The sequence below is a fragment of the Lemur catta genome, chromosome 2 (genome assembly GCF_020740605.2).
Source record: "Lemur catta isolate mLemCat1 chromosome 2, mLemCat1.pri, whole genome shotgun sequence".
Lineage (NCBI taxonomy): Eukaryota > Metazoa > Chordata > Mammalia > Primates > Lemuridae > Lemur > Lemur catta.
Genome location: NC_059129.1, coordinates 12,685,829 through 12,712,173, shown reverse-complemented (window position 1 = coordinate 12,712,173; position 26,345 = coordinate 12,685,829). Strand labels below are relative to the sequence as shown.

Sequence of the window (26,345 nt, the reverse complement as noted above, 5' to 3'; positions counted from 1 at the left end):
AGCACTCACTGATCAATTGAGTTGACTTAGTTGTTCTGCAAATCCTCTTTTACTAAAACATAAGCACCACAAAGGCAGGGATTTTTGTCTCTTCTACTTGCTGACACATCTCCAGTGCCCAGCAGAGCGCCTGACACCACCTCTCCAGGTCACCTGACCTCAAAAGGTCCTACCTCTCAGTTGGGACATTTCTTCTTTTTGTCCATTTTGCATCCACTCCCCTTTCTTGTGATAACAGCATCACCTCTTTTCTTTCAGGGTAACCCAGGCCTGGATAATCAGTGTGTCTCATCCCCTGACCCCATAAATGGCTCAGGGACTGATGTGTGACCCAAGCCAGGTCAGTGAGAGGGAACCCTGGGACTTCTGTTGAGACGCTTGGAGAAAGCAGCTCTTTCCTTGCCCTGAGACCACCAGCAGCAAAGCTGACAGAAGCTGCGGATGCCTGCTGAAGCTTGAGAATGAAGCCAACCCAAGGAAAAGTACTAGAAAAAGACAAAGTCCTGATAATACTATCAGAGTTCCTGGATCCATCTGTACCTGAAGCCAGAAACTACCCCTGGACTTTTCAGCATAAGCCAATAAATACCCCTTTTTCCAAGGCTAGTTAGGTTTTCTGCCACTTAGTTTAGCTAATACAGTCAGGCCCCCAGTCTCCTCGGCAGGACTGGGATCACAGAACTGAACAGGTCTCTCCGATTGACATTTTGTTTTCTGACACATCAGATCTTTCAATGAGTTCCAGCTAAGACTTGCTGAGTTGGGAGCCCACTGCTAAGATAGTGAATGTCTCTGTTCTGATCTCCTAGGTCTTCAGCTCTCAGAAGGCAACCCATTTCCTAGTTCTTCAGCTGCTGAACATCACGGACAGCCTAGAGGGTTGCATGGTTTGAGCAAACTGCTAATGGCATGATGCTCTGGCTCAACCAACCACTGCCAAGCAGCAGAGGGACGTCCTGCTCCTTCAGGTCATTCTCTCCTGTCTAGACCTTTCTACTGGGCTCCAAAGGGTCAGTCTAGACCTTCCTACTGGGCTCCCAAAGATCACTCTGCTTTTGGTGTGGAGCATGGGACCAAGGCAGCCACAAGGACCCAAGAACAGCTCACAGGAGCTGTGGCCATCATCCAGGGGGAGAGGACTGCAGCTAGGATAAAGGTTTTTAACAGGGAAGTCCGAGAAACAGACATCCTGGGGAGAGATTTAGGAAGCTGAACCGTAGAACTTGGTGACTGGACGTGGGCACATGGGAAAAGGCTCTCAGATTTCCAGCTTGGGCACATGATGGTGCCATTTCCTGAGACAGAAACCCAGCAGGGGAGGGACAGGAAACACATTTCCTAGATCTGAGATGAATATGACTGGGACTTACCAAATGTATCAAGTATGTCGGTGATAAGGACAAATTTGCTCGGGTAGAACTGAATGACGCTGGTGTCTGAAAGCAGCTTTGAACACTAGAAAAAGAGAAAAGAAAAGAAAACTCAGTCCGGTGTGTCTGACTTGGGTAGGACACTCCAGCCCTGGAAAATAATGATTTCTATACACGAGTTAAGGTACTTAACGTATGCCAGGCCCTGTCCTTGGCGCTGGGGATATGACGATAGAGCAAAACCACTGTGCTTTTGACAAAGGGAGCCACAGAGCCTCTTAAGGAAAGACACTGTCACCTTGCTCCAGGAAAGCCACAGGATGAAATCTTATCCAGAAGGACCCTGCTCGTATGCTGAACAGGAGCAGCACTTGAAGTCACTGAGAGACATGAATGACACCTCTCACGTCACAGGCCTCTTAGGTGACCCTTTGTTCCAACTTCTTTCCAGCCTGACTCCTTCTGGTTTACTTCAGGGGGGGTCTGGATTCTTAAATGTACTTTTCTGCAAAATGATCCCATAAGGAAATCCCCAAGGCTTCGTAAATTCACTTTGATTATTTATACTCACTCCTGAATTTCCCTCAAGAAGGAAAAATGACGAGCTTCAGAGAGTACCTGTTTCCCTGGAACCACAATCCTTGACACTGAGCACATTTCAGCTTTGCAGGGAACTGCTCAATGCCCACATTCCCACTCGTCCCCCAGGGCCGCTGCCATGTTCAGAACTCTTAACGGAAGACTGTGGCCACACAATGTGGTCCCACCAGCCTGGAGTAAGTCATCTTTTACACAGAAACAAAAAACGTATTTCTACTTTGAAGAACTAAATTTAATGCCCTGGAGTCTCTACAAATTCAAAAGTCAGCATAAGGAATTAAATAACTTTGCTATATTTTATCATTCCAATGGTTGACCCTCAGATAGAAAAAAATCTCACTTAAAAATATAGTTTTCAGACATTTAGAAAGGGCCCTTTCATATGCATTTCCAATGGCGGGAAGAATGGTTAGGACGTTTACCACCTCTAGAGACAGGCTGACATGTGTTTTCAGTTTGGCGTTGTGTTATCCAATATCTAAATTGTTAGAGTCACCAAGTTCCTCCTTAGCATTACAAGCCTAAAAGTAAACAATGTGTCTGATTTCAGAAACATCCTCTTACAGCCTAGATGTTATTTGGGAAGGGGGTGGAAAGTAAGCTGTTAAAACAATGGTGCTGACACCAAAGGTGGCATTTGGATGTATGTGGAACTCCATTTCCCGACGCCTTGCTTTGCAAGAGTTCCAACTTAAACAACTGCCCCATGAGACTTCAGGGCTGGGGAAGAAAAAAAACAAAACTAACAACTCCGAATCCTAGAGACTGTTTACAATACACAGCTCTCGGTTCCTAGGGATACGACAGCTCCCGAGTTCCTACCCACAACCTTGCTTACAGACCTCAGAGATGAGTTACTGCCCACTGGTGAGGTGACAGAGAATTTAAACAGAAGATTGCAAATTAAACACAGCTGGGGCTTCCCGAACATCTGTGCATCAATTTCCTCCCAAGTTGGTTTCACAGAACATATATTTTATAAAGGGTAACAGGAACCAGAGGTTTTTTTTAAATCCAAAGTTAAAGCCATAATTATCTTATAAATTGAAGTTACGCTTTAAATCACTATTTTGAAGATGCCAGTTTTTAAAGCTTTGGTGGCATTTCTTAAATTTGTCTAATAAGAATTAGGTACCTGGGGTGTGTGTTAAAAATACAAATTCCACACTCCACATCAAACTTACTGGTCAAAATCTCCAGTTGAATTAAAAAAAACATTAGCTGCGATTGGTGGTGCACGCCTGTAGTTCCAGCTACTCGGGAGGCTGAGGTGGGAGGATCGTTTCAGCCTAAGAGTTCCAGGCTGCACTGAGCTGTGATCGCACCACTGCACTCCATCCAGCCTGGGCGATAGAGTGAGAACGAGACTGTCTCTAAAAAAACAAAAAAAATCTCCAGCCAAGCTGCCAGGAATCAGTATTTAACAAGAGCTCCAGCAAACAAGCTTGCAAACACCGGGTTTGTGCTATGCATAATCTGCAGTGTACTCCAAATGGGACATAAGCATTTTATAAACCAACTGCTCTCGACTTTGGAATAATTTGGGAACCTTTCCTAAAAAAAAAAAAAAAAAAAAAAAAAAAGATGCCTGGGTCTCCCCAAGACTCTGATTAAACTGGTGTGGGGTGCAACTTGGACACTGGGACTTTTTTGTAATTTTTTATTTTTAATTATGGGCACATAATAGTTGTATATCTTTATAGGGTACGTGTGATGTTTTGATACAGGCAAACAATGTGAATTAATCAAATCAGGGTAATTGGTGTATCCATCGCCTCAGGCATTTAACATTTCTTTGTGTTAGGAACATTCCAATTCCGCTGTTTTAGTTATTTTAAAAGACAATGGGATTTTTTAAAGCTTCCAAGTGATGCTAATGTGCAGCCAAGGTTGAGAGTCATTGTTATAATGTTTACCAAACAACTGACTGATAAATTACTCTGCCTGAAATGGTTGCTATCAAACTTACTAACATTGTTGGAAAAATACTGAAAGGGTGTTTTCCTTTTGTTTCCAATTAGTAATTTTCTAGAAGGACATTAGCAGTTTTTAAAATTAAGATTTTTTTAAAAAATATTTAAATAACCACAGCAAATGGATAACTTGGAAGATGACCTGTGTCTGAGTGCTAAGGAAGGAAGGAAGGAAGGAGACCATTATCACCCAGAATATATTTTTAAAACCCTAAAACTCAGTGAGAAAAATATAAATAACAATGGAAAAATGAGCAAAAGAAATCAGCAAAAGGAAAAAGAAACCCCAGTGACCTATAAACAAGTGACAAGATGCATAATTTATTAGTAATCAGGGAACTGCAAATTAAAACCACACTAAGATATGATTTTATTACCTCCTAGCTTAGAAAAATCAAAATAGAAAGTCTGCTCGTACCAAACAGTGGTAGCATGTTGAAGAGCAGACTCTCACGTGCCCACTGCTAGTACGAGCATATGTTGGCACAGCTGCTACGGAAAATAACTTAGCATTATCTGCAAAGCATTATCTGCACGGAGCCTACAACCAAGCAATTCCACTCTTGAGGTATGTGCTTTTTATCTGGAGAAATGCTTTCCATGGGCACCAGCAGACATGCCCAAGAGTGCGCGCTGCACCAACGTTCATAACAAAGAAAAAAGAAAAGAACCAGATGCCCATCAACAGATGGCATAATTTACGCATCAGAAGACTACTTTATACTCAATGCAATCCCTATCAAAATTCCCAGAAGGTTTTGTTTTGTTTTGTTTTTGGTAAAACTTGAAAAGCTGATCCTGAAATTCATACAGAAATGCAAAGGACCCAGAATAGCCAAACAATTTTTAAAAAGAACAAAGTTAAAAGACTCACACTACTCAGTTGCAGAACTTACTACAATGCTGTAATAATCGAGACAGTGTGGAACTGGCATAAGGATTGACTTATACATCAATGGACTAACACTGAGAGTTCAGAAATAAGCTCTTACATTTATGGTCAACTGATTTTTGACAAAAGTGCCAAGATAACTTAATGGGGAAAAAGACAGTCTTTTCAACACACGCTCGGACAACTGTATATCCACATGTGAAAAAGATAAACCTAGACCCTTACCTCATACATAAAAATTAATTCAAAGTGGACCATAGACCTAAATGTAAGTGCTAAAACAATAAAAATTCTAGAAGAAAACATAGGAGAAAATCTTCATGACATTGGGTTAGGCAAAGAGTTCTTAGATACAACTCCAAAAGCACAAGCTAAAATGAGAAAACTGATAAATGAGATCTAGTTAAAATTTAAAACTTCTACACTTCAAAAGACACCATTTACAAAAATGAAAAGGCAAGCCACAGACTAGGAGATCATACACTTAATAAGAATTAGTATCAAGACTATCTAAAGAGGTTGGGCACAATGGCTCATGTCTGCAATTTCAGCATTTTGGAAGGCCAAGATGGGAAGAATACTGAGGCCAGGAGTTTGAGACCAGCCTGAGCAATGTAGCGAGACTCCAGCTCTACAAAAAGAAAGGAAAAAAAAAAAAAAATTAGGCTGGGCACGGTGGCTCACACCTATAATCCTAGCACTCTGGAAGGCTGAGGCGGGACGATGGCTTGAGGTCAGGAGTTCGAGACCAGCCTGAGCAAGAGCGAGACCCCCGTCTCTACTAAAAATATAAAGAAATTATCTGGACAACTAAAAATATATAAAAAAAATTGGCCGGGCATGGTGGTACATGCCTGTAGTCCCAGCCACCTGGGAGGCTGAGGCAGAAGGATTGCTTAAGCCCAGGAGTTTGAGGTAGCTTTGACACCACAGCACTCACTCTAGCTCAGGCAACAGAGCAAGACTCTGTCTCAAAAAAAAAAAAAAAATTAGCCAGGTGGGAAGAACCCAGGAATCTGAGGTTCCAATGAGCTAGGATCATGCTTATGACCCAGCAATTCCATTCCTAGAAACTTACCCGAGAGGAATGAAAACGAAAGTCCAGACAAACACTTGTATGCAAATGCTCTCGGCAGCATTATTCATAAGAGCCAGAGAGTAGAAATGGTCACTCAACTTGCTAATAGATAAACGAAAGGTGGTTATCCATCCAAAAGAATATTCACCAGTAAAAAGGAACAAAGTACTTATATATACTACAACATAGATAAACCTCAAAACATGATGCTTAAGAAACAAATAATGTGATTTTAAAATGGGCAAATGAGGCTGGGCACGGTGGCTTGCACCTGTCATCCTAGCTCTCTAGGAGGCCGAGGCAGGAAGACTGCTTGAAGTCAGGAGTTTGAGACTAGCCTGAGCAAGAGCAAAACCCCGTCTCTACAAAAAATAGGAAAATTAGCCGGGTATGGTGGTGTGTGCCTATAGTCCCAGGTACTTGGGAGGCTGAGGCAGGAGGATCACTTGAGCCCAGGAGTTTGAGGTTGCAGTGAGCTATAGTGATGCCAGCGCACCCTAACCCAGGCAACAGAATGAGACCCTGTTGAGAAGAGAAGACAAAAATGGGCTCATGTGAGCTGAAGAGACATTTCTCAAAAGAAGATACACGAATGGCCAATAAGTGTACGAAAAAATGCTCCACATCACTAAGCATCAGGGAAATGCAAATCAAAACCACAATGAGAATGCTATTATCAAAAAGACAAAAACCAGGCCCGGCACAGTGATACATGCCTGTGATCCCAGCTACTCGAGAGACTGAGGCAGGAGTACACTTGAGCCCAGGAGTTCGAGGCTATAATGCACTATGATCAAACCTATGAATAGCCACTGCACTCCAGTCTGGGCAACACAGCGAGACCCCATCTCTAAAAGAAAAAAGAAAGAAAGAATAACAAATGCTGGCAAAGATGTGGAGAAAAGGGAACTCTTATACACTGTTGGTGGGACTATAAATTAGTGCAGCCATCATGGAAAATAATATGGAAGTTTCTCAAAAAACTAAAAATAGAACTATAATATGATCCAGCAATCCTACTACCGGGTATTTATCCAAAGGAAATGAAATCAGTATATCAAAGAGATATCTGCACCCCCATGTTTATTGCAGAACTATTCACAATAGCTAAGATACAGAGTCAAGCTAAATGTCCATCGGCAGATGAATGGAGAAAGAAAATATGGTATTTATACACGATGGAATATTATTCAGCCATAAAAATGAATGAAATCCTGTCTTTCGCAGCAATATGATGAGCCTGGAGGACATCGTGGTAAGTGAATTAAGTCAGGCACAGAAAGATACACATCACGTGTTCTCACTCATGTGGGGAGCTAAAACAAAAAAGCTGAGCTGACAGAAGTAGAGAGTAAAAGAGAGGTTACTAGACGCTGTGAAGGGGAGGGGAAGACAGGGAGAAGTTGCTTAGCCAGTACAAAATCACAGCTAGACAGAAGGAATAAGTTCTAGTGTTGTATAGCACTGTGGGGTGACTATAGCTAACAATAATTTATCACGTATTTTCAAATAGTTAGAAGGGAGGATTTTGAATGTTCCCAACACAAACAATAAATGCTTGACGTGATGGATATGCCAGCTAGCCTGATTTGATTATTATACATCATATACATGAACTGAAATATCACTCCATGCTCCATAAACACGTGGAATTATTACTCATCAATTTATTTAGTAAAAAATACACCATGCTAAGTGAAAGAAGCCAAATGAAAAGATTACAAACTGAATGATCCCACATATACAAAACATCCAGGAAAGGTAGATTTACAGAGTCAGAGAGCAGACCAGTGGTTTTCTGGGGCTGGGTGGGACAGCCAGGGTTTGATTGCAAACAGGCTCGAGAGAATTTTGAGGACTTACGAAAATGTTCTAAAACTGGATTGTGTGATAGCTGCACAACGCTACCAATTTACTAAAAATCACTGGGTTATACTTACAAGGGGCGGACTTTATGATATGCAAAATATACCTCAGTAAAGCAGCCACCACCATCTCCCACCAAAAAAAAAATTTACTACAGACCAACTAAGGAGAACTGTGCTCATTTCTCCAAACTCTGTGCTTTGACTATGTTTTCTGGATAAAGAAGGCAGTCTTTAACATATTGCAGAATCGTTACTATTAACCAGATGTGGGGTTAATTAAACACTCTTGGGATTATTTTGTTTGGGAAGACAAGAATCAAATCTCCTCCAGATGTAAGACGCTTAAAAGTCCCAGTTCTATATACTGCAATAATCTATGGACAAATGTTGCCAATGAAAATATTTTCAAGAAGCCCTTGTTAGTTCAGATAGTTTCTTGCTTGAGCCACTCAGCAAGCAGCCCTCATCATGTGCTTCCAAGATGAGAGGACCATTCTTCAGGAGTATTTATTTTGCAAACAGAAGTGACTTAAGAGAGATGGGCTTGGGTTTGCCTCTTATCATCAAACACCAAAAAAAATCACCCCTGCCGTATAAGAAATCATCTCAAAAGACTTCAAATGTCCAGGGTAAAGACTCCTGGACTCTCCTATCTCTCAAAAGACAGGTGAGAAAACAAATGTCACATTATCATGACACTGAATGAGAATGGGATCCGTCCTTTTAAACTAAAATGTCTGTTCAGAAATCCTCTGTTAATTCTGCTCTGAAAATGATAATGCATGAATTATTCCCTTTATAGTGTACTTCTGAGCCTGTTTTGCCAAGATAGGAAGATCCTCAGGGCTAAGGAACAGAAAAAGCTGTTTTCTGTACAGGACTTGTTCTTGTGATCAAAGAGTTGTCACTGGATCAACAAATTCATCAACAAAGAAGATTCAATGAATGTACCTCTCCTAACACTGTAAACTTCTTTTCCTTGTCACATAATTATGCAGAATATGTCTTCAAAATGCATTTATCATCTCAACACAGTATTCCTGCCTCCCCTCCCCCAATATGCATTTATCAGGGACATGCACCATTAATCCCCAAACCAAGCCAATCTGGTCAAGGAAGCCCAACGAACACTTAATCTCTAGTGTGTACAAATCATAAATGTGTCAAGGGTTGTACCATAGCCAGTGTACTACACAACTCAGGGGGTATGATTAATTCTGTAATCTAGAGTGAAGAATGCTTCCTGGAATTATGCAGTGCACAACCTGTGCGGCTGTATATGGTGGTCCTGAGATTAGCCATCTCATAAAAACAGAGATTCAAAATTATGACATTTTCAGAAGTACATGAAAATGAAAGAGATGAAAGAAAAAATGACAGTAAGACCCTGAAGGCAGGCTTCTGAAAACCCTAATTATTCATAGAGGATTTTTACGTAGGAAGTTCTAGGACAAAAAACAAAAAGATCGCTAGACCTGACCTGAATGACTATTTTTAGAGCCTTCACTTTCTGGTCCGAGGCCCAAGCATCCTTCAGCGACTGGTTGAGCTCCTCTATGCGGTTCACGTAATCCTGCTGAGTCAAATTCAACAGCTCCTTCTGGGAACCCTGTGGGAAGAGGGGAGAAAGTGAATGGCGAGTAGGAAGAACATTGTTCCACCACCACCCCCATGAAGAATATTGGGTATTAGTTGAGATTTAGTCTCTAGATTTTCCAGGTTCTTGGAGTTTTCCGACAACGGTGGGCAGAGTGCAGCGATTGAGAGACTGGCTTCGGAGGCAAGTCAGACCTAAGCCACCTCCCAGCTCAGCCGCTTACTAGCTGTTCGAGTCTCAGTTTGCTGCTTTCCTTCTTTCTCGCATTAACAGGACTTACCTCATCCAACCAACTGTTATTAGGCCTACTGTGTGCCAGGCATGGTACTAGATGCTTAAGATGCAAAGACATTTTTGTTGAAGATTCCCAAGCAAAGACATTATGCTTGACCTTTGAATGCCAAAGGTTCGAACTGTGTGGGTCCACTTAGATGTAGGTTTTCTTCTGCCTCTGCCACCTCTGAGACACAAGACCAACCCCTCCTCTCCCTCAGCCTCAACGTGAAGACAATGAGGACGAAGCTCGTTATAATTATCTACTTCCACTTAATCAATAGTAAATATATTTTGCCTTCCTTATGGTACTCTTAATAGCGTCTTTTCTCTAGCTTACTCTATTGTAAGAACGCAGTGTATTATACATAACATACAAAATATGTGTTAATCAACTGTTCATCAGTAAGGCAGGCAATTAGTAGTTATGTTTCTGGGGGACAAATGTTATACCTAAATTTGTAACTATGCCAGGGGTTGACACCCTTAACCCCCACATTGTTCAAGGGTCACGTATATTTCTGCACTGATGGAGCTTAAGGTACCAAGGACAAGATAGGCATTAACACAAGCCAAGATAAACACTTGTGAGGAAACACAATTCTATGAGGCCACATATCAAAGCTCTTTGAATCTGAGGTGCCCACTGAAAAAAGCCAAACTGTTTCATGCACCACTAAGGAAGTTAAATACGCTGATCGTGGATGGACATGCACCAGTGGAGGGACACATTCCAATTTCAGAGATATTCACATGTGAAGGAAAAGGTCCATATTATTAACAGACTGGAAGAAATATGGTAACCAAGAAATGGACTGTAGACTCGGGGAGGGCGGGGTCAGGAATGGCTTCCTGGAGGAAGTGACGCTCCAGACAAACTCGCAGTGGAGCACAGGTGTTAACTAGCCATAGCGGGTGGCGACCAAGCCAGGGAGAGGATTTGAGACACAGAAAAGACCACAGCAAAAACCCACGTCAGATGAGAGCAAGATTATCACATGGATGAAATGACAACAGTCCCCAGCACAGTAAGTGCCCCATAACCCTCCGCTATTGTTAAGAGCCTGCTCACACAGCTCACAGCAGTGAGGGTCACACTCACACATGATGGGGCCAGGGACCAAAACATTTTTATATGCACACTTCCTGGAATTCAAAGTGAAGAACTCTTAATAAAGAAATAAAAGCAGGCTGGACACAATGGCTCACACATGTAATCCCAGCACTTTGGGAGGCAGAGGGGGGAGGATCGCTTGAGGCCAGGAGTTTAAGACCAGCCTGGGCAACATAGTGAGACCTTGTCTCTACAAAAAGTAAAAAAAAAAAAAAAAAAAAAAAAATTCACCGGGTATGGCAGCACATGTATGTAGTCCCAGCTACTTGGGAGGGTGAGGCAGGAAGATGACTTGAGCCCAGGAGTTAGAGGCTGCAGTGAGCTGTGATCAAGCCACTGCACTCCAGCCTGGGGAACAGAGCAAGACCCTGCCTCAGAAAGAAAAAGAAAGAAAGAAAAGTAGAAGGTTCAAGTAATTTAGACTGATCCCAACTGGTCACTTAAACTGTGAGGCAGAGACTTTTCTGCCCCTCTTGCAGTAAGAGGAACCACGTGACTAGTTTGGGCAAATGGGCAAACTAGTGAGCACAGTGGCACGTGTCCCTTCTGGATGAAGGCAGAGAAAAATTATCCTCTCTTCAGCCCTTGCTGTGACAACCTTGGAAGCCAAACATCGAGATGGCAGCACTGTGAGATGGTGCTGAGTCTGTCACCTGCACTGGATGTGTAACATGAGCAAGAAATAAACCTTTGTCATATGAAACCACAGAGATTGGGGGGTTTGTTTGTTGGTACAGCATAACCTAGCCTTACCCTTACTAATATACGTTAGCCTGGGAACCAGGGCACACCCAGCTGCTGCTGCAAGTGGGGAGAGGCAAGGAAACCACTCTGCAGGAAAAAAATGCAGCACTAGAGAACGAACTGGCAACAAGCAGCTACACAGAACCAAGAGAGACACAGAGAGGAAAGCTGCCATGTTTCTAGGAGGCTCTTCAGTTCCTGGTTCCAGGCCACTGTGCCCTTGGGTCCAGGGTAGTGCCCCTGTCTCCTTCCAATATAGCTCCCATTTTCAACTTAAACCAGCTCCAGTAACTTTCAGATACAGACTAACGAGCTTTGATTAAAGCCCGAGCAACCTCCTTACTACCAGCCAAGCTGGCTGATAATATGCAGCCTGAGGTTCTCATGCACTCTCAAAATCTGTCATTTCTGAATTGGAAAATAAAAATTGGACTATTGGACACTGCTCAGCACATGACAGCTCTGACCTCAGAGCTGGGAAGACCTTGCACCAGGGGGCAAGGGCAGGACAGGGCAACAGCCACAGCCATGACACGGCCCTTTGTGGTTTCCAGAGCACATTCATTCCATCTGCACAACTATTCTTTACCCCCGTTTTATAGATGGAGAAATAGATACACGAAAAGTGAATGCCCACGGCTACTCCGTGAATGAGCAGTCTGGGACCTCTAGACTGAGGACAATGATGGTCGGACCACGTGCTGGCTGTTGTTCTAAGCACTTCATATGCATGAACTCATTTCATCCCTGTAACAACCCTATGGGTAGGTACTGTTTATCAGCCTCATTGTACAGATAAGTAAACTGAGGCACAGAGCACTTAAAAACCTAGTCTAAAAATCACAGAATTATCCAATGGCAGAGCTGGAATTCAAACCCAGGCAGTCTGGCTCCATAGTGTACCTCTGACTCGCCATGCCATGCTGCCTCTCGAAATGACATTCCAGAAGACACAAACTAACCTGTCTCTAGGGGCCAGGCAAGCATTGATTATCAGTGAATGAGGACAGGGAGGCCTGTAGTAACCCGGGCAACGCATGCTCTCATCAAATGCAAGAATGTGGCCCCACGGCTATTACGTGGAATTTTTTAAGAGAAGCCAGAAACCCACATTTGTCTGTTAAATTACTGATATTTAAGAGTTGGCAAATGATTCACATTATCTCAAAGTACATGCAGGCCAATTAAAAAGATTCCTGTGGACCATAACCAGCCAGCAGAGGGGCCATGTGTAGCCTCTCTTGCAAAGTAAGATCTTTATATAATACAAGGCTGATTCCCAGGGAGGTGACTCCATTTGGTTTTCATCGTTAGACACTGTCCCCAGACGACCCAGCTTTGCTCAGGCACTGCACGAGAAAAGCAGCCCAAGTCAGGCTTCCACGAGTTCAGCCAACTGCACAGCTGGCATCTTTCCCTGGATCGAGTCATTGCCTCGGGAGGACTGAGCACGATGTGCTGCTCAAGAATTAATCAAAGAGCAGCCACCAGGATTGATCTCACTTGGCAGAAGGCAGGAAAAGCACCCCCCAACTCCCTGCGCTCCACAAATGACTTGCTCACCTCCTCAAAGTCATCCAGCTCCTCCAGTCGGGTCCGAACCTTCTCTGACATTGCGGACGTGGCAGTCCCGGCTTTGCCTAAACAGAATGGATTTCTGTCACACAGGTGGCTTTTCCAATACCCCTGATGGAAGGCATCTCTCACTCTACACTTCAAGAACAAAGACGCCAGGGGACGATTTCATTACAGAAAACTGAGATTTTTGAAAGCAACTTCCTCATGTAACCAAAATTCCATCAGAAACATTTTCCACTTAGAAGCTGCCTCTGGGAGCACAGTGTGCCAGCCTCAAAAAGGGTAACGGCTACACTGAAGATTCACAAACTTTGCTCTGTGCCATTTGTTTATTGCTAAAGAAAAGCCGTCCAGATATGGATGCCAAAAATCCGTCATTCAATTGTTTTGCAAGCACAAAAGGCCCTCTCAGGCTCGTATTCACAGTGTAGAATTGTTGTGCCCTTATGCTAACACAACAACCATCTCACTGTCTGCCCCGAGGTGGAAACACCAGGGCTTCAAAGCCCTCTCTCCAGCAAACAGGACTAGCTGTGCCTCCTTCCAGCACCTGTCAGCACACATCTCACCGTCAGCAGGGACTGGTGGACAGGGATGAAGGCAAGGACTCCAGGCTGCCAGCCAGCTCCTGCCCTCTACGGCCACCTACCTCGGAATCCTTTCCCCATGTTAAGGGGGCTTCTGCTCTAGTTCTGAGGTCACGTGGCTCACGTCATCCCCTTACTCCTTCCTACCAAAGCCACTCTTAGGAACTGAAGTTTATTCTTCGTTGGCACTGATTTCTCAGCTCTGGTGCTGACTCACGTTTACGTCTGTGCTCAACTGAGAGCATGGTGCAATTATTTAATTACTAGCAACTGCTCCAGTGATGAGGTCTCCAAATAATTTGCCATTTTTACATTGCTCCTCACTTTTCCCTTCATTTTGAAATATACATATGGAAAATAGGTACATGACATTTACCCATGCTGTTGTATATAGCGGTAGCTCACTCATTTTCATTGTTGTTTGGTATCTTCCATTGTGTGAACATACCACAACTTATTTCTTCATGCAACTGTTGATGGGAGTTTGGGTTGTTTCCCACTTGGGGGTATTACAAACAATGCAGCTATGATCACGTCTGTGCCAGCCTCCGGGTTCATGCGTGCATAAATTTCTGCAGGGCAGTGCTTCTCGGAATCACTTAAGGATGTGCTCAGATGCATACTGTATTCAGTAGGTCTGGGGGCAGTGCTGTATTTCTCATGAGCTCCCAGGTAAGTCAACGCTGCTGGTCCTTGGGCCACACTTTAAGAAGCATGGATCTAGGGAAGGGTTGGAAAACTCTTTCCTATAAAGGGCCTCATATAAATATTTTGGGTTTTGTGAATCATGAAGTCTCTCTGTTGCAACTGCTCAACTCTACCGTTGCAGCACAAAAGCAGGCAGAGATAACATGTAAATAAATTGTTCCAATAAAACTTTATTTACAAAAGTAGGCAGTGGACCAGACTTGGCCTATATAGGATGGAGTTTACCAACCCCTGATCAAGGGTATACCCTAGCAGTGGAACTGCTAGATCAAAGGGTTGACCCATTGTCTTAATACCTTTGAGCTGCTATAACAAGATACCATAAACAAGATGGCTTATAAACAACAGAAATTTATTTCTCACAGTTCTGGACGCTAAAAAGTCCAAGATCAAGATGTTAGAAGATTTAGTGTCTGGTGAAGGCCTGCTTTCTCATTCATAAACGGTGTCTTATTTCTGTGTCCTCACATGGCTGAAGGAGTGAGGGAGATCCCTGGGGCCTCTTTTATGAAGGCACTAATCCCACTCATGAGGGCACCACCCTCATGACCTAATCACCCCCCAAAACAGCCCATCTCCTACTAGCATCACCTTGGGGGTTAAGATTTCAACACACGAATTTTGGAGGGACGCAAACATTCAGACCATAGCACCCATCTTCAAGCTTAATAAATAAAGCAAAATGTTCTACAAAGTGGTTTTGCCATTTTACGTTTCCACCAGCAGTGTATGAGAGTTCATATTCTTCTACATTCTCACCACCACTTGGTGCTATGGTTTGGACATGGCTGGTTTGTCCCCACCAAGTCTCATGTTGAAATTTGATCCCCAGTGTTGGAGGTAGAGCGTGATGGGAGGTGTGGGAGTCGTGGGGGTGGATCCGTCATAAATGGCTTGGTGTCTTTCTCACAGTAAGGAGTGAAGTTCTCATTCTTATTTCCGGTGAGAACTGGTTGATGAAAGAGCCTGGCACCTTCCCCGTCTCTCTCTCCTACTTCCTCTCTCACCGTGTGATCTCTGCACATGCCAGCCCCCATTTGCTTTCCATCATGAGTAGAAACAGACTGGGGCCCTCCCCAGAAGACTCTGGCACCATGCTTCTTGGACAGGCTGCAGAACCATGAGCCAAAGAAACCTCTTTTCAATATAACTTACCCAGCCTCAGGTATTCCTCTACAGCAACACTAAACAGACTAAGACACTTGGTGTCATTGATCTGTTTGATCTTTCCAAACTGGTGAGTATGTGATGGTATGATTTACTTTTTATGGTCTGGGGTCAAAGTTATGCCCACAGCAGAGCTGTTCCCGCTCCCTGATTTCTAGAAATGTGCTGTCTCAACCTGCAGAGCACAGAGGAGAGCTGCAGCTACATCCATGATCTGCACATAAACCGTGGCTGTGTTTATGTATGTGCTCATCTGCACTCCAGCAGCCTATGATCTGGTAGTAACTCCAGAATCACCTGGGAGTTTCAAAAATGCAGTTCTGCGGCCTTATTCTGCAAGATTAATTCACCAAGTGGGGGCCAGTGGTCTGTATTTATATCAGAGTTCCTCAGGAAATTCTGCTGCACAGCAGTTTGAGACAGCCTGGCCCAGAGCTTCTCACTGTGTGTCTTGGCAGAGGAAATAGAACTGCTGGGTTCAAGGACCAGTGGCCTGTAAAACTGAGCAGGTGACTGTCCTTGCTAGCATTTCTTACTTCACAAGGGACAAAGACTTAAGACAAACGAAGCATCTCTAAAGCAGTTTCCCAGCTGATAGAGGAGGCACTAAAACAGGAGACTATTTCTCTGTAACTCTAAAACTGTAAGCTTATGTTTTATTCCTAGTAACTTCTTCAGTCTTTTTTTTATTCATGGTCTATGTATTACGTCTACACATAATCTAAGAAATAACAGTGTCAACTGAATTAAACATCAGGATTGCATAATACAAACTTTTTTCCCTTCATAAAATTATAGTAAAGGTAATGGCAGAATTTTCCCACCAAAAACAACAACAAAAAACTCATCTTACCTTTTTCAGCTCCCATAAACAGATTCTGCAGAGACATAAAAATTATTAATACTTCTAAAATCTAAGGCAATATGGCCATCATTTTCCAAAAAGCCATTTACTTATCTAAGTCAAAGACAGAAATACATATTCAAGGAAGGAAAATATGGGTCACTAACCACCACTGGTGATTCAAATATCTATTCAATTCAGGGTTCTCTCAAGGTGAGCCAACAAATACCAAAATTTTTGATATGCAGTGGAGTCATAGAATAGAACCATTTTAACCTATTCTAAATCAGGGTTTTATACCCTCTACATGACTGCAATTTGGGGCCAGATAATTCTCTTTTGTGGGGGACAATTCTGTGCACTACAGGCTGTTTAGCAGCATCTCTGGCCTCCACCCCCTAGCGCCAGTAGCACCCCCAGAGTTGAGATGATCAAAATGGCTCCAGATGTTACCAGATGACCCCCAGGGGGACAAAATTACTCCTGGTTGAGAATCACTGCTCCAAGTTAACGTTATACATTCAGAAAATAAGAAAAATTTAAATAGTCCAGCAATTCTGCTCAACGAGTATATGCCCTGGAACAAAGAGGGAGCAGAAAGGCGTCGCAGCCGAGCCTGCCCAGCTGACCCCTCCCTCCCTAGTCACAGCCTGATTTGCAGAAGGGCACACTGCTGCATGTCTCCGCTGCCCGTCCATCTATGTACGGCCCATGACTGCCTTCAAGACAAATGTAACTGAAGCTGCTGAGGGGGACTCCAGGAAGTTGTCTTAAATGGGAGGGGTACAGCTTTCTTTCCCTTCCTTCCTTCTGTCTATCAACCTGGACATGAGGCAACAATAAACACAGCAGAGAAGCAAGACAGAAAGAGCTGGAACCCTGATGACCCTGGAGCTGCCATAGCAGCCCTGGATTCTCCACCTCTAGACATCTTTCCAGCATAAGGAGAGATACACGACACTCTTGTTTACATCCTTGTCGGGGGCTTTGGTTATAAGCAACAGACCCTAATCCTAACCAACACCAGCATCAACCTGCTTTCCCCTGCTCGGTCTCAGCTCTCCCGAGCTTTTCCTTCTGTGAGCAACTTGCCAAGTGGAGGATAAGCCCTGTGTTTCCTATACATCTCCAGGCACAAGCCAACCACTTCACCTAGTAGACACCCAAAGAAACAGTGAACTTCCAGCTCTGGGAGAAAACCCAGCGATGTGGGACTCACCAAGCCAATGCTGTCCTTCCCCAGGGTGGTACTCTCCTTCCCTCACAACTCAAACCTCCCCCAAAGACTCTGCTATTCCAATTCTTCCTCTGAACTGCCCCACATCCCTGACTCTGGACACATTTTTTTTGAGAAACCAATTGGCATATTCTTCTCCCAACTAACACTGGCATAAATTAGTGAAACTTACAGATCCCAGGAGTTGGGGCAATAAAACAAAAAGAAATGACTGCTAACTCTGAAGCAGACCCTGGGAGAAAGCCTTTTTGTACTCACAATAGACAGCTTTTCTGTAGTAGTATACCGGGCAAGGATTTCGCCCCGTTTGTTGGCCCAAGGCTCAAAATCTGATCCTACAATGGAGTTCTCATCTTTATCACGTTTCTTCCTGGAGCTGTCCTAAGGAAAGGCAAGACAATCTCTTCAGTGGCAATGTCATTTTAATCTTTAGAAAAATATAATATAAAATCACTGGACATGTTGGCTCATGCCTGTAATCCCAGCACTTTGAGAGTTCCAGGCAGAACAATTGCTTAAGGCCAGGAGTTTGAGACCAGTCTAGGCAACATAGTCAAACCCCATCTCTACAAAAATTTTAAAAACTAGCTGGGCGTGGTGGTGCGTGCCTGTGGTCTCAGCTACTCGGGAGGCTAAGGTAAGAGGACTGTTTGAGCACAGGAATTTGGGGCTGCAGTGAGCTATGATCGCACCCCTGCACTCCAGCCTGGCCAACAGAGCAAGACCCTGTCCCTATTAAAAAAAAAAAAAAAAAAAAGGAAAGAAAAAGAATAAAGTTAAAATAAAGAATAAATTTTAAAATGGTTTCAAAAAAAAAAAAAGGAAAGGAAAGAAAAAGACTTCCGGATCTACACCAGCCTCTCACCAGCCGCGTCCTCCCATGGACGTCGGGGATGATCTAAGCTGCTGCAGTCAGAATGCACTCGTGTGCATCACTTGTGCAACTTAAAAACAAAAAGGGGAAGAAAACGACCCATCTCTGTACCCACAGAACCAACCCCGCAGCTGCGGCTGGGGTGTGTTACCATGGCAGCTGCCAAGGCTGCAGGGTCGGCGGAGGCTGCGAACATGGAGAGGGGGTCAGTGCCATCAAGGACGCTGCTCAGCGGGTCCACCATGGAGTTGGAGGAGGAGGAGGACGTGGAAGAAGTGCTTCCTTTCCGGCTCACTTTCTTTGTCTTTGATTCTGTGACCTGTGGGGGAAAATTTCTGGAGGTAAAATACAGGCCTCCCATGACTTTCCTGGTGAGACACTCAAATGAGTTCTTTCCTCTCATTCTGGTGGCTGAATGGAAGGTTCACTTGCAGCACAGACTCATCAATCTGCAGGGGATGCTTATTTTTTGTGATAAATTGACATGACTCAGAAGCACAGCAATGAAGGAAGGGAAGGCAGGAAGTTGGGGTTAGAAAGTGTTAAAAATTAATCGGGAGGCCATTATTAGACAGAGATGGCCCCAGCACCGTGGGTTCCCATGTAACAAACCAAAATCTAACTCAATGTAAACAGTACAACAAACCCTAAGCTTGACAAATTGCAAGTCTCCAACTAACCTCTAACTAGAGACTACCAATCAGAAAGCACCAACTAACCTCAAAGTAGGGAATCTCCACTTTAACCGACCAGATATTTTGTCTTGTTCCCAAGAACACCTTACAAAAGTTAAGTTTTCCCCTTGCACTCTGTCATGTGAGCCCTGAACTGTGTCCAGTCTGAAGCTGCACGACTTCTCAATCGATGAAGGCTCAAATAAACTCATTAAAATTTTAATGTGCCTAAGTTGATCTTTTAACAGAAGAAAGAGACAGGGCCATTACAACTTAGAAGGTGATTATAACATAAGAAATCCTTATTTGCTCTCTGCCCGTTTCCTGATACAGAGCTCCTAAACCCCTTGAGTTCCCTGGATGACAGGAGCATCTTCTGTTTTAAGGAGGTGACTCCTGGTGGGCTCCTGATCACCAGAAAGACCAAGCCATGATTAGAAGCCTATGCAATGAAATCTCAATAAAAATTTTGAACACCAAGGCCCAGTAGAGTTTTTAGTTGGTAACCACATTAATGTGGCAGAAGGGTGACATGCCTGATTCTGAAAGCTCTGTGTTTCCTCCCCAACCTCGCCCCATGTGTCTCTTCATTTAGCTGGTCTTCAGTTGTATCGTTTAGAATAAAGTTGTAAGTATAACTCTTTTCTGAGTTCTGTGAGTCATTCCACTCATTATCAAACCTGACAGGGGGTTGTGGGAAACCCCTGGATTTGCTGCCAGTTGGCTGGAAGTGCAGGTAGCCTGGGGACCCCCAAATGCGCATCTGGCATCTACCATGAGGGCAGACTTATTGAGGACCTTGCCTTCAAACCTGTGGAGTTTGACGCTAACTCCAGGCGACTGGCATCTGAGTTGAGTTGACTGGTGGGCATTTGTTTTTGTCTGCCTGGCACCCATTCCTCCATCTCCTAAGCTCAACGTTCCAAATTTTCTTCGAGAAAACACCTCTTCCCCAGAGCTCAGTTCCCACAGCCCTGGTGGGATGGACCCTGCTCCCAGCGTGGGCATTAGATCTGATCCAATTAATCCACATATTCCCTTGGTCACCAAGTTGGTTCGGAGAAGGACAACTAACAAAACTGGTTCAACGAAAACTGCTTGAGAAAAAAAAGCTCCCTGATGTTGGTGTTGCTAAGCCAGCAGGACAAGCTGGGAGCTGCGGGGCTATTCTGTGACCACGTGGGGAATGAGTTCCTGAGGATGGAAGCAACACGCTGGTGGGGTCAGCCACTGCCACATGAGAGCCTGGGGACTCGAGGAAACCTGGGAGGCTGAATCTCAGTCTTGGGAGATTCTGCTTTATGTAACTGTCTCCATGCAGCCTCAGCTCCCCCATGCTGACAATCACATCTCTCCCCACTATGATAATCACAGAGTATCCATTACTTGCTAATGAAACAGTGCTAACCCAGCAGAGAGGGACCATCCAAGTCTCTTGCCTGCTTTTGTTTTATTTTTTAAATAAACTCACAGATATACTAAGACACTATTCAAGACAGGGCCCTCCACTGGTAATTAGAGTGATTCTTAATATTCCAAACAGGAAAATTAAGAAGATATATTTTGTTGGCACATCCAAATCAGGAACAAAGTCACCCCATTCCCATGACGACCTCATTAATATGAGAAACTGGGGAGTAAAAATGTGGTGGGCAGGGCCAACATCGCAAAAAAACAGACAGCAAACACCCAGGTTGATTCAAATAAGCAAAAGCAGCTACCACCGGCAAAATGGAAAAGACCCAGGAATACTATCTGTCATCTAGAGAGACTCCAACAAAACTTACGGTTATGGGTTTCAGAGGGTGATAGTCCCCAAACTCCAAGGGCACAGCTTCCAGGCGGCATGATGCAAATTCAGCTTTGTAGTTCCTGTTCCTGGAATGCCTGGTGAACAGTAGAACACAGAAGCCAATTCATTGATGGGGGGTGGGGGGGACTTAAAACACTAAAAACCTTTACTGAGACTTCATCAATGATAGGGTAGTTTAGAGCAGAACACATTGCTACCAAGACCAACAAGAAACGTGAATTTTTTTTTTTTTTTTTTTAAATCTGGACTCACAAGGCCAGACATCAGAGCCAAGGGAAACTCGCTAAGGTGAATCCAACACTCCTCACCCAGTTTTCCCTCTCAGGGCATCTGCTGATTCTTGGCATGGGACAAGAGGGTGGCTGTTAGGGGACAGAGCAGCCAGAAGACCTTTCTCTGGTCTTGCCAATTAAGAATTTGCCAATTCAGCTGCACAGGGCAAGAGAAAGAAGCCAAGCAGAAAGGAGGTGACAAGCAAACAGCACTAGTTTTCTAGTGTGGCAGTCAATGTGTTGAGAAATTAGAAGAGCAGATTAAATCTAAGAAAGCACACAAAGGGAAATAAAGAACAGAAAATGATGAAATAAAAACCAAATGTAAAAGAGCATATCAACAAAGCCAAAAGTTGTTTCATTAACAATGAAAATCGTCCAGGTGCAGTGGCTCACACCTGTAGACCCAGCTACTCAGGGGGCTCACCTGAGCCCAGGAGCTCCAGGCTGCAGCGAGCTACGATCACACTATGACACTCCAGCCTGGGTGACAGAGGGAGACTCTGCCTCTAAATAAATAAATAAATGATTTTTAAAAAAGAAATAAGATACATGGTTTTAGGTTCTGTGAGCTGATTACTTTCATAAAAATCGTGATGGCCTATTACATACAACCAGTGGCACATTACCCTTAGTCTCTCTGAGCAGGAACTGCTTCTGCAAATAAATCTTCAAAAAAAAAAAAAAAAAGGAAAGAAAACATTTTTCTTTCTTGAAAGTTCATGGCAAACCACTATATTTTGATTTTCTTTTCTTCTTTTTTTTTTTTTTAAGACAGGATCTCGATCTGTACCCCGGGTAGCGTGCAGTGGTGTCATCATAATCATAGCTCACAGCAACCTCAAACTCCTGGGTTCAAGCAATCCTCCTGCCCCCGCCGCCCAAGCAGCTGGGAGGCTAATTTTTCTAGTTTTTTGAAGAGACGGGGTCTTGCTAGTCTCAAACTCCTGGCCTCGAGCAATCCTCCACCCTCAATCTCCCAAAGCGCTAGGATTACAGGCATGACCCAGCACACCCGGCCTATATTTTGATTTTCTATCACTTCCAGTATTGCATCAAATTTGCTCTCTGATCCTTCCTTAGCATTTAATGCGGTTTGAGATGTTAAAACGTTCTTCAATCCCCTAGGTCTTTGGTAATGCTAACAGCGACCTCTAGTGGGCATTTTCTCAAAGATCCTTATTTGTCTTTTTCCTGCTAACATAGCTGATCATAGCTGGTAAAAGTCCCCCATAATCCCAACCTTCAGCAACGCAAAGGGTTTGTCTGATTAATAGGCAGTTGCCACAGAAAAAAGGCCACCATTTCACACCTCTGCTGGGTTCAGCCCTTCACTATGCAGTGTGGTCCACAGATCACTAGCAATGGTATCACCTGGGAGGGCTGAAATAACCCAGACCTACAGAATCAGAATCTGTAGCATTTTACCAAAAACCCCAGGAGGTTTATATGCACATTAGAGGTTGATAACTGCCTATTTTTAAATTATTTACCTCTGATAATAATGGATACATAGATATTCCATTATGATTTACCAAATTAATCTCCTTATACTCGAAACACCCTAATCCACTAAATGCTTTTTGCCAGCTGTTTTACTCAAGTATTTTTTTAGTTACTAATGACATACTCTGACCACACAGCTTTTTCTTCCACAATCACTATATTACCCCTGCCCCTCAAAAAACTCATTTAAAATGATGTAGAAATTCTGACTCCAAAAGGTGGTATTTCCAACTGTGCTTCACAGGATTAAACAAGGAACGTGATCCAAGGTATACAGACGACATCTCATATCTTAGGCCAGGCCAAAATAGAACACGGATAACAAAAAGTGTGAGTAAAAAGAGGCATTCTGGAGGAGACCCCTGACAACACAGTGGGATTGGAGAGCCCTGCAAGCCAGAAACCTCACCCCGGGAGCTAGACTTGAGGTCCAGCTGATAATAATGATCACAATCACAGCCTCTGGGCTCCAAACCTCAGCTCTCCTTGTAGGCTGTATGTGATTTTAAGTAAACTGCTTAATCTCTCTGCCTCCATTTCCCCACCTGAATAAGATTGTTATAACGATTAAGTGAGATGTACGTTAAGCACTTAGCACAGCGGTACCTGATACAAAATAACGGCTTGATAAATGTACTATAAATTTAATGACAGAAACACATTTCTTCTCTGTGATCTTCCTCAATTTTCTCATTCATTCATAAATATTATTTAGCACCTACCACCATGTTCTAGGCTCTGGGAATACAATGATGGACAACACTCAGTCCCTTTAACTTTCAAGGAGCAAGAAGTCTAGTGGGGAAACTCAATGACGAACATGCACCACCACAAAGAGAAACGTTTAGAACACAGCCAGCTTAGAAACTATAGAGACGTTAGACACTAAACGGGCTATGGTGCATCTCTCTCTAATTTAAAGTAAAAATACCAAAGGTAAAAAATGTACTTGGATGCAGAGACTAAGATAGCATCTTCCTGGATTTTCTAATTACAAATTACAGATAAATTCATTGAAACCAGATATTTCCCATGTCTTGGGTGCTTCAGCCTTACTGACCCCCAAAAGGTGCTTGGCCTTTTGTTCAAGCCAGCATGACTAGGTCCAAGAAAACTCAGGACATGTTAGTGCGCAGAGGCAGCCAGTGCTGATTGAACGTGTCAAGGAAGTGCCAGCCAAGTGAAGGGAATATGGTGAAGACAACTGTTTACCAGGCATAAAATCAGAAGGCTGGACCTGATTATTTCTAAGTTGGGCTGTACTTTCATTTGCTCACTCACTCATTCAGTGTAAGCTACTTCAGATCATTTGAAGAGAAAGATCAGAAAATTATCTTGCTTTCTGAGACGAAAGAGAGATCTCTCATCCCCAAATAATCCCACTGTCACCATCCCAACTTGCTAGAGTTCTCGCCAGCACACATATCACTCCTAGCTACTCCAGCCACAAGAGCCCTACATGCCTGCCAACCTTGGCCCATGCCATTCCTTCCTGTATGGTGAACTCCTATTCATCCTGCAAGACCCATCCTGCTTCTTACTCTCTGAAGCCTTCCCCTAGCCCCGGGTGGAGTTGATCACTCCCTTCTCTGTGCTTCATCCAAATACCTTCTTTGGACGTCCTTCTACCCTATGTGTCTACTCCATTATACTGTCAGCTCCTTGAGGCCAAGGAATATGTCTGAAGGCTCTGCATAGATAGGATGAATGGCAGCCATTTTACAGATGAGAAAAGCAAGTCTTCTCTAGGTAAACTGAGTAGCTCAGGAAACAGACCAACGAACAGCCAGGTCCCCCGAGTCGTGCAGACTAGAGCTGAGTCCACCATTCTGCTCATCCAGCGCCCCCAGAACCCGCGTCTACTTCCCCTGGGAGAGCAGAAGCCTGGACACCTGGGTTTTCTTTAGAGAATGAGTGGAGGGAGGGCCGTGGACGGCGCGGACAGGCAGTAGACGGACAGAGAACCAAGACCCCGCCGCTCCGGCTTCAGGTTGCTCCTCTGGACCGCGGTCACGGCCGGGGATGCTGTGGTCAGGACAACTAGGGGGCAGGGCGGGAGGCCACACACCCAACAAGAGAGAGCAACTCACACGCGCGGAGACAGAGAGAGACGCAGAGACGACTAGGGGCAGCCCACCCGCCGCTGCTTCCTTACCAGGGAAAGACGGCCATCTTCCCAGTCACATGACCGCTCGTTCTAGGGCCGCCAGCCCCGCTTCTCTTATCCAGACCCCGCCCTGGCCGCCGCGATCGTGAAAGGCGGGCCCGGCTTCCCAGAGCCCAGGCGACATCTTCCGCCGGCGCCATGATTGTGAGGGGCAGCCGAGGGCCGGGGCGCCATGATTGCGAGGGGCAGCCGAGGGCCGGAGCGCCATGATTGCGAGGGGCAGCCGAGGGCCGGGGCGCCATGATTGCGAGGGGCGGCTGACTGCTCTGCAGGGCCACCGCGCCCCGATGGCGAGGGGCAGGATCGCGCGATTGCGTTCCCGGCCCACCTGCGTCCTGCAGGGGCGGAGACGCAAACCGCAGCTGGGGCAGGAAGAGGGTGTCTGGCTTTCAGCGGAGGCAGGATTTTGCCACGAATTCGCTGTTTCTCGTGGATAAGCCACGCCCCCTCTCCAGGGCGCTCCCACCCCCCCGCTTTTCCTCGTGGACTCGAGGGAGTTAGGAACTTCAGTATCCCCCTCCCACGACTAACAACCTGGGTGCCTCAGGGCTGCCCTAGATCCCAACATGATTAATAGGAATTAAAACCAAAGGCGGAAATTGGGGTTAGCATTTCCTCCCACTTGGCAAAGCCGTACCTTTGTATTGGCAACGAAAAAGAACCTCAACTCTGTAAAATAGTTTTATTCTGAATCAAGGGTGTGCAACCATGAAGATGACCGGGAGAGCCATGTCCAAGAAGCCGTGAGCACCTGGTCTGGCTGTGGTTGGATTACAGTTTGGTTTTATACATTTCAGGAAGACAGGAATATACACATAAAGTCATAAATCAATACCTGGAAGGGTACATTGACCCAGTCTGAAAAGGCAGAACATCTTGAAGCTGGGAATTATAGGTTATAGATGGGTTTAAAGATTCTTTGATTTCTAATTGGTTAAAGAAATACTTTGTCTAAAAGCTTGGAATGTTGTAAATTAAGGACTTCTGTTGATCAGAAACAAACACCTCCACGTGTACCCATACTCAAGTGGCCTGTTAAGTAAATTGATGAACCTGCAGATGTGACTTAAGCTAGGTATTACATAGCCTTAAGTTTGTTAAATGAGGTACAAATATATTTCCAAGGGAAGGGTGTAAAGGCCCACGTGAAAACTTATGCTTGCTCGCTAGGTGACCGATGTCCGCTTGACCTATGTCTGTAATTGGAAAGATGTACCCTGCAGAGATAAAACAAAGCAATTAACTTGTAACAAATTGTTTAAACTTTCCAGCTGCCTGTCGTAAAATTTGTTGTGCCTGCTTAACACCTGAAAGAATGCTCCTTAATTGGTGCTGTTTCTGTAAACCTGCTCGCTTGAAGATTGCAACCGAAACGGGGGTCCGAGGCTGGTCCCAGACCCCACAGCTGT

The 26,345-nt window shown here is 44.3% G+C and overlaps 1 protein-coding gene across 1 annotated transcript in view; it reads right to left on the bottom strand.

Annotated features, from left to right (window-relative positions):
- VPS35L (VPS35 endosomal protein sorting factor like) overlaps positions 1-25,017 on the bottom strand; it is a 102,938-nt gene extending 77,921 nt beyond the window's left edge. Inside the window, exons 1-8 of the mRNA XM_045542709.1 lie at positions 24,925-25,017; positions 20,966-21,065; positions 18,656-18,823; positions 17,889-18,011; positions 16,403-16,427; positions 13,073-13,149; positions 9,262-9,390; positions 1,371-1,455 (exon numbers count right to left, since the gene is read on the bottom strand). Of these exons, the coding sequence (XP_045398665.1) occupies positions 1,371-1,455; positions 9,262-9,390; positions 13,073-13,149; positions 16,403-16,427; positions 17,889-18,011; positions 18,656-18,823; positions 20,966-21,065; positions 24,925-24,941 (724 nt within the window). The 5' untranslated portion in view covers positions 24,942-25,017. The remainder of the gene's footprint in view (positions 1-1,370; positions 1,456-9,261; positions 9,391-13,072; positions 13,150-16,402; positions 16,428-17,888; positions 18,012-18,655; positions 18,824-20,965; positions 21,066-24,924) is intronic.
- Positions 25,018-26,345: the final 1,328 nt, after the last annotated feature.